This window comes from Argopecten irradians, chromosome 12 (assembly GCF_041381155.1).
Source record: "Argopecten irradians isolate NY chromosome 12, Ai_NY, whole genome shotgun sequence".
NCBI classification, from domain to species: domain Eukaryota; kingdom Metazoa; phylum Mollusca; class Bivalvia; order Pectinida; family Pectinidae; genus Argopecten; species Argopecten irradians.
Window position 1 is genome coordinate 35540681 of NC_091145.1, and position 9124 is coordinate 35549804.

Genomic DNA, 9124 nt, shown 5'->3' on the forward strand with positions numbered 1-9124 from the left:
TCTTGTTTGGTATTACCACATATTATAATTGGTTGTAGTTTCTTGTTTGGTATTACCACATATTATAATTGGTTGTAGTTTCTTGTCTGGTATTACCACATATTATAATTGGTTGTAGTTTCTGGTCAGGTATTACCACATATTATAATTGGTTGTAGTTTCTTGTTTGGTATTACCACATATTATAATTGGTTGTAGTTTCTGGTCAGGTATTACCATGGATTACATTACCATGCATTTTGATTTTATATGGTTTACGCAATTTGTTGTTTAAACACATTGTATGCAAGTGAAGGAAGCCGGTGTGTTTTCATTGTAACACACCATAGCTACATGTATTACTGATACCAACTCTAAACTTGGAACCTTAAAACGGTGGCGGAATCTAATTCCGGAACACTGTTTTTATGTTCTATGAGCGCATCCACAGTTATAGAATAGATTGTAGAATGTCCTGTTATATATTCAGTCATATTAGTGCATATAACACATATATTAGTCCACATGTTTTAGAGAAGTTTCTAATATATAATAGATATATCAGCTTGCATGTAGACCTATATTACTTAAAAACTCTATCGCTTCTGATATCTGCTAGAATAGTTAAGCCTATATATTCCATCGGGGTTATTCGAAATGCTTGTAGGATGGATTTTATCTGTGATATACACAGTCCATATATTTTCAGTGTAAAGAAAATTCAATTTGATGTGGAATTCAGCAGAAAATGGCATGAACAAAATCTTCATGTGAAATTCAGGTTAATTTCATGTCAAGGTTTTGGACTGAATTAACTTTTTTACGCATAGGACATTTTTACTAGTTCTGATTTGGAACATTATCAACAAACAATTTTGTGTTTCTATGCATTTTTAGTCCAAAAGTTTGTATTTGCTCCTTAAATACTCCAAGTTATTTGGTAGGACCCAACTCTGTATCTGTGGTATCTTTGCGCAGTGTTACGATTGGTTAACTAAAAAGAGGCCGAAATTCCACGAAAACTTTTTTTTCTGCAGTGGAATAGCTATATGTCTTACTGTAAGATGATTTTACATGTAATTTGAAAACCAGATGAAACGTCTTAATTGTTTGACAATTTTTATCTGACGACAATTATCGTCAATAAATAGAAAAAAATATAATTGCTTCCGGATATGTTGTATAAACCCGCCCAATTCCGCTGATGTTTACCAGGTTTTTGTCCTAAAAGCGATAGAAATGAGTAAAACAATGGTGCTGATAGTGAGTAAAACAAACGAAAACTAACAACTTTATCGGGAATTTTTCAACCTTTCTTTCAACAATGAATTATGCATCTTAATTTCCTTGGTATTGCCAAAGTCAAACTCGTTGTATTGGTATATTTCAGGAAATAACAAAACCCAGACACAGCTCTAATTGGACATGGCAGAAAGCAAACCATACTCTTCGTCGTCGACAGAAAGCATAGGACAACATTCCCTAGAATCTCCCCATGTAGAGTGCCCTATATGCCTGGAGCAATTTCAACACCCCAAATCCTTACCATGCTCACATTCCTTTTGTAAGGAATGTTTAGGAAGCTACATAGTTAAGGAGATGTCAGGGAAAATGACGCCAGCGTTTTCCTGCCCCGTGTGTCGAAAGGTCACTGAACCACCAAACCTAACAGAAGCAGTGGATAAATGGGCCGAACAGTTCCCAAACTATGGAATAGCCGAGAGCAAGATCGGGATGTCACAGAGGATTGATGTTTTTAAATCATGTAGACCATACGAGAAACAGGGAAAACTTGATGTAAGGGCAAACTTCTGGTGCAAGCAATACAATACATTCTTCTGTTTTGACTGCAAAATAAATCGTCACGATATGTTTCATGAAGATTGCGATCTTGAGGAAATTTCAGGCATGGCCATTCCAGATATAAGCCCCTCACGTGACTCCATGGTCAATGTATGTAGAAAGCACGACGAAAAGATAGATTACTTCTGCGACACCCATCAGCTCCTTGGATGTAGCAGATGTATTATACTGGATCACAGAAAGTGCGAGGTGGTGATGTCCGCGAAGGAGGCGGAAGATAAACTTAGAAATGGCGTGGAGCTCGACGCTTTAATGTCCTCATTGCAATATTACGCATCAGCCATGACTGCTGTGATTAAGGATATTGATGAACATATTACAAAACTGGCACGTGACCAGGATACGGCATTGAGAAGTATATCTGATTTGCGAGATAAAATAAACGCGAGATTTGATAAACTACAAAAGGGACTTACTGACTTCATTATGGAAAATTAAAAGAAAGCAAGGAAAGTCTGGTAATCTCAAGGCAGGAATGTGAACGTCTGAAGCTCGCAGTGAATAAAACTATGGCGTCATCTAAGGATGAATTCTCTATGGAGGATAGCGTAGGAACGATTATTCTGTTTCAGAAAGGGCAGGCGGAAGTGGCCTCCTGTATGAGACTGATAACGAAACTCGATGAATCGTCAAGTACCACGATCACACATGGGTATGACACTTCCGATTTCGATACGGCCAGCAATCTGATCATGGGGAAGTTAGTAGTACACAAACAACGTATGACTCTGCCCTCAGCCAAATATGTACCCCTTCCCCTACGCCACTTGAAGGCAATAGGATGGTTTAACATCAGACTTCCTTCAGATAGATTTGCGTGCAGTTCATGTGGTATCGTGTTCCTACCTGGCGGATGTATCGCTGTTGCTGACAAAGAAAATAAGAATATCAAGCTGTACAAAGAGGACGGTGATTTCTTAGACGCGATTGATCTAAGTGGGAAACCTTGCGAACTTTGCCGCGTTGATAACTGTACCGTGGCGGCGATAGTTTCAACAGGTACCATCAACGTTTTCAAAGTTAGTAACTCAAAGTTGAGCCTTACGTCATCTATTAAGGTTGATATAACTGCTGGAACCAAATGCCATGGAATCACGTGCTGTAACGACGCATTTGTTGTCGGTACAAGCACATCCTTGTTCTATGTCAGACAGAATGGTAGAAAAGAACACATTCACAAAATTGGATCTAGTTGCTTGCATCTCGCTTCCGACCAGAGGTCAGGGAACATCTTTTTCAGTCTCGAAGGCAACATGCCTAACTGGCCGGCAGTTAGCAGACTGTATAGTCGCACTATTACAAACATCCTGCCGACCGGAACTTTAAAGGAGGCACGGGGAATAGATGTGGACAGAGAAAAGAACGTGTACGTTTGTGGTTTCGTATCTAACAACGTCATACAGATGTCACAGGACGGGTCACACGTCAGAGAGCTACTGACGTCATCGGACGGGATAAATAAGCCACGGGCGATTTCCGTATGGGAAGACAAGGTCGTGATCACCAACCAATCACCGAATCAGCGGAATACGGTCAAGCTATTTCGATTGGTTTGAGTCGTAACAGAACTTAAGACCACGTGCGTGATTTAACAGTGAGGAACAAAGCCTTTTTTTTACAATCTTCACTGAAACACATTTTAAAAAAAAACCTAACCATGAATAACAACAGAAAAACTCCATTAATACAAAGATAAGAAAGTTTTGGTACCAATGTCTGAAGTAAGATGAGGTGGATATCTAATTGAACGATTACTTTTTTAATTAATGTTATAGTTGGACCAATCAAAACTCTCCCCAGTAAGAGCTGATTGCATTTTATGGTCAGGGCCCAGTTTTCATGAACATTCCTTAACTGTAAGGAATTCCTTAACTTAAATTTCCCCATATTTAAAATTAAGGGGAAAAACTAGGAGCCTTCCTTAACATATGTAATAATTTCCTATGGAATATTTCAAGTTAAGGATTTCCTTAAATTTAAGGAATGTTTGTGAAACTGGGCCCAGGTCGTTTCGAATTTACCTCCCACCGTAAACAAGAAAAAACCAAATCATAATTTAAGCTGAGTGGTTTGTCTATACTCGTAGTGGTGGTGGTGTACCAGGACGAGTTATCTACATTGATGGTGTAATATTTGCTGAATTTGAACTAATTGATAAAAAGTAGATTAGAGACTGGTAGACTTTGATGTAAATCATCCGCTCTATTTACTTCTGAACTTAAAAAGGAAAAGAACATGTTGTTTATACGGCACTTATAACCAGTTATACGGCACTTATAACCAGTCAGACTTAATGGCTAAAGCGTGTACATCTATGTTAAATCAAAACAAACAGACAGTGCACACAGGATAACATTAGGGTACTGTGTGTATCGACAGTCGCCAAGTCAGTAGTCATGGTACGCCTGTATGTAGTGCCTTTTATAAAAAAAATATGTTGAGTTTATATTTAATACCGTACAGCCGGTTATTTTCACGGATCAAATTTTCGCGATTTAAACTAAAAATAAAAACCTTTATGTTATCATTTAAAAATTTTCGCTATATTGCTATAAGGGTTTTGTATAAATGATTCAACCATTTGTCAGCATTCTACGGATCAACTTTGCGCTATCATTGCAATAAGTCGCAAAATGGCGAAAATGTGCCCGCGACAATAACTCTAAACAGTATAAACCGTGAACGAGTACCAAATGCATGATAACGTTTATTGTTTTATAGAAAAATAAAATGGGACATGCTTAAAATTCATAAAATATTTGGCATTCGGGTGCATGTCAATAGATGTTTTAATGACTAAATCCATAACACTTGTTTAATATCTTATATCTTGTTATTTTTGCGGATAAAATCACGATATCAAATAAAGATAAGAAAAAAAAGATTTAAGCAGTTTTAAATTTTGGCTATCTTGCTATAAACGTTTATAAATAATTCAACCATTTCTCAACTGTTCGCAGATCAAATTTTCGCTGTCATAGCAACGTGACGCGAAATCGTGAAAACATCATCCCCGCGAAAGTAACCGGCCACAAAGTACACAATCTACACCGTGAATGAGATCATAATGATTGTGGTACCAAAGAACACTTTGATGATATATATATTTTACTTCAAATTTAATTTACAAGAGGATTAATATACTTTGACATGTGTAATCTGGAAGCAAAATAAACATTTTGACAAATAAACTCTCTATAATAGACGTGTTCAAATTAAAATAAAATTGAGTTATTGGGTTAAGTATTTTAAAATATTATCTATAAATGATAGCGAGATTATCATCAGTTTTGCGCATATATGATTCTCACTTTTATCCACCAAAGAATTCTGGAAACATATTTGAATAACTCTCATATAACTAATATGATTTTATAACACTTGTGAGTGATGAGTGTAAATCTCACAGCTATTATGCATCATGATATATTCTAAAACGAAATCACTCGATGGTCAGTCTTAATCGTAAAGACAGAAACATAGATTTAATACACATGTTTCTGGTAAAGATTCTTATTTCAAGTTTAAAGTAATCACTTAAGTAAGATTTTGATAAAACAATACCTTTATATCTTTGTAATCCAGAAGGATTACGACGATTGGTTCAATTGGTGACAGAACAATGCCCATTGTAATTGGTTTTAAGATCTTATTCCAATGCATATGTTTTGATATTGATCAAATCTAGACCATCTTTTAAAACAACTGCAAATGATTCATCGCTACATGTACAATGTATTATCTATCTAAATTCAATTTGACACCTTCAAAATTATTGGTAGAGTGAATTTGTTCAGGATTTGTGATAAACAAGTTATGTGAATTTTTGTAATGATATTATGAGTAACATTGTAAAGCCGTTTAACATTTACAAAGTAACTGAGTGTTATCACTGGAACAGATACTGTACTGCTTTACACCAGAGATCTTAATGGGATTGGGCGCAGGAACTGATTGTGACTTCAATAATGTGTTCTCTATCGACACAAACAAAAAGAAGGCAAGTAGATGCTGTATTGGAAGCAATACATAAATAGTCATGTCCATTTCCATTATATAACGCATTGCCATTAGCTCTCAATATCATGATTATTTATCTTGTTTTGATTAAGTTTCTTAATCACTCACCTACACGTTTATAGTCATATATATTTATAGTAACATAAAGAATAAATGCTTTAGAATTGCAATTGAACTATTAAAAATGTCAATTATTGTTCATATTTTGTCAAAACTGCAAAACTCTGCTTATCATTAAACATGTAAAAATCAAACTATTTTAAAACTAGATTTCGTTATTTTTTCCATTCCGACTAACATACATTAGCGAAATACCAGTATTTTTACGTATTACATAGACTGTATATTTTCCTCAAGCGTTGGACCATTTCTATAATTACCACTTAGATAATATACAAACGATGCATAAATACGTTTCTGCGATTGCTTATATTGTCATGGCATCATCGTTGTCATTCATCGCCTCTCTGTCCTCTGCGACGATTGGAGGTACAAGCCCCGCTGCAAGGAAATTGTCACTGGCACTTAGTCCCCTGGACATGAGCAGGACCACCCGCCTGTTTACAGCGTGCGGAGGAAGCCCCAAATGCCGGTACATGGATCTGGACGGTTTAGGTATATCCTTGTACCATTTGGCTTTTGTAGGCAGATGATGTGAGAAGAATCGGCCACAGAATGGGTTGTTATCCTTTTCAGCCGGAATACCTTTAATTTCCCTGGGCGTCGTTGTGAATCCCACAGGTGTATGTACGTGACACTGAACATGACGTAGTGTCTTAATCTGTTTGCTTGTTTCCATGCTGGGATGGAAGTCGGCCATATTTGGAAGTCTCCGCTGAACTTTCCTCAGTTCCTGACTCACCCTTTGTTTCTGTCTCTTGTGATATACCTCTGCCTGGTGCTGGTATTTATTGAGGACTTTCTCTTGCACAAGGAGACGCTTGTCCAGCATCGCGTTGACCACCCGAGTGCGTTCGATTACATCAGCGTCCAGTTTATTGTAAATGTCCGGTACACAGGCATTGTTTACAGGCGGTGCTTCCCTCTTGGCATGAACGTTTAGTTCATCTAGGAAAGCGTCCTTCGTCATGGTTGACTATTTTAGCATATCACATCTTTAAAGATCCCTTGAAACAAATAGTTGAAATTAAATACTAATTCGCCAGACACAAATTTTATATTTTGTTACAAAAAACTCCACATAATATATATTCCTTTGTTCCCCTAGGAGCAGCAATACACAAATCGGGTTGTCATGAGAGAAAACACTGGGAAAGCACAATAATGTAAATTGATTTACACACCTACGGTAATAGAAGTCATGTTAAGTAGTGCTAATTGGCTTGGTGCGCTAGGTAGGGTATTACGGTTATGATATTACCATTAACACCGTGTATTAATTACATCCCATGTCGACTCGCAGTTACAACGGCGATGGTCTCTCGAGGCAGTCATCCAGTAAATTGAAAGCCTACTCACACAGCTCGGATGTTTGTCGTTACGAGCACATATCCCAGGTGACAATCACGCTAATTTACTGGAGGTCCATATCCGTAGGAACACCTAATGGAATAGCTCTATAGCTGATACACACCCTGAATGTTGACATTGTCTAGTCGTCCACTTCACATACATATATTAGTATGCTCTCTGCACACGCAGTCACACCGCCTTTTTGGTTAAGGTACCAACCATCTGTATAGGCGTTTTACTTCAAAAGCGATGGACGATTTGTTCAGGTGAAAAATAATGATATGAAAGAGTTACGTTTTAGATGACTTTCTACGGCTGTCTCCTAGACAAGTGGATACTCTCTGAATATGACTGTAATTGTGACTTTTTACGGTTGTCCCTTCGACGTGTGGACATTGTCGGTGAATGTGTATGGCCTTGCACGTCCAGATCTCAACTTCTGACCCCAATATACGTTATAAGGAGGCGAGGGTTGTTTGGAGTGGCCAGTTACCGCTAGTCACAACTAATGGCTGTTCGATGGGATGGTGTATTGAAAGTGAATAGCTAGATCCCACTTAAGATATGATAAATAGGTTTACCTTTAGGATATATTTGGATATTAATCCACGTAATGTGGTCATTTATACAGTGACAGAGCTAATAAGCCGGCCATTTCCCCTCCCAAATACCCATTCTTTCTGTCAATGTCTGTGTTTGCACAACAGAGACCGTCAGAGTTGTGGTGTTATAGTCCACCTCTCGAGACAAACTGGATTTTGAATCCACATCAATTGTGCGTAACACAGCAGTGGTTTCCCATGCTCCTTATCTCGATATACAGCTCATGTTTGGTTTGAATGATCGATTTTATGAATTGTATGAATTTGACATGCAAGGTAAAATTAATTTACTTCAGACAAAATTTGTATTGATGTCATGGAATATGTCTAAAACGATATCTTAACATCTACACTATATGATAAAGAATACTAAATAAACAAGATAACCCTGATCCTAGTAACATATCAAATGTCCATATGTTATATTTCCGAACCTCCCAGAGTTGAGATGCATTGTTATGATATAGACATCAACATACCATGCCTCTGTTCATAGATATTATGAATGTCAATTATCAGAATATTTTATTAATTTGGTAATTTCTTATCACGTGCAGGTGCGATATAAATCCTAATCATCAGAATACTTTATTAATTTGGTAACGCCTAACAGGTCAGTCATTAGATTAACTTTTGAAGCAGAAATAAATTTATTCAGAAGTTTGATATCCATTTATTATCACATATGAGGTATCTATCATTATGCGTTAATACTTACTGTATATTGTGATACACGTAGCGTCTAGTCCAGCTACGTAGTTACTTAGACAGTTAATTGAGATATAACACTTATCTCTAGGAAAGTGATACGATAACATTATTTTTTATAGTTTAATATTTCACCATGACGACATCTAAGGTAGGACAATTATTTTTATTTCACCAAATGCAAACAAAATAGTATACACGTAAAAGGTTCATTACATTACATACATTCACAAACTCAATTGGCAAAATGGTAAAAAAAAACCCCAAAAAAACCCCAAAAAACAAAAAACACAACACATTTTGTTCGTAAGATGTCAAAGTTATTTTCTTTTGTAGACCTGTACTAAGAATCCGTAATGATTGAACATTTTTTGCACGTGAACACTTGAAAACTAAAATAATGACAATAGCAATATGGGCCAATGCATTTTTATACACGTGAGTTATACCCTATCTCTAATAGAATTATTTTTTAACCA

At 36.7% G+C, this 9124-nt stretch overlaps 3 protein-coding genes across 3 annotated transcripts; 2 read left to right on the forward strand and 1 right to left on the reverse strand.

Moving 5' to 3' along the window:
- Positions 1 to 1404: 1404 nt before the first annotated feature.
- Positions 1405 to 2280, forward strand: LOC138305080 (zinc-binding protein A33-like). Its single transcript, XM_069245481.1, has one exon. The coding sequence runs from the start codon at positions 1405 to 1407 to the stop codon at positions 2278 to 2280; it is 876 nt and encodes a 291-aa protein (XP_069101582.1).
- On the forward strand, positions 2206 to 5849 carry LOC138304783 (uncharacterized). Its single transcript, XM_069245057.1, has one exon. The coding sequence runs from the start codon at positions 2352 to 2354 to the stop codon at positions 3396 to 3398; it is 1047 nt and encodes a 348-aa protein (XP_069101158.1). The 5' UTR covers positions 2206 to 2351; the 3' UTR covers positions 3399 to 5849.
- Positions 5840 to 7791, reverse strand: LOC138304784 (uncharacterized). The gene has a single exon (XM_069245058.1). It carries the CDS (start codon positions 6950 to 6952, stop codon positions 6290 to 6292), a length of 663 nt encoding a protein of 220 aa, XP_069101159.1. The 5' UTR covers positions 6953 to 7791; the 3' UTR covers positions 5840 to 6289.
- Positions 7792 to 9124: the final 1333 nt, after the last annotated feature.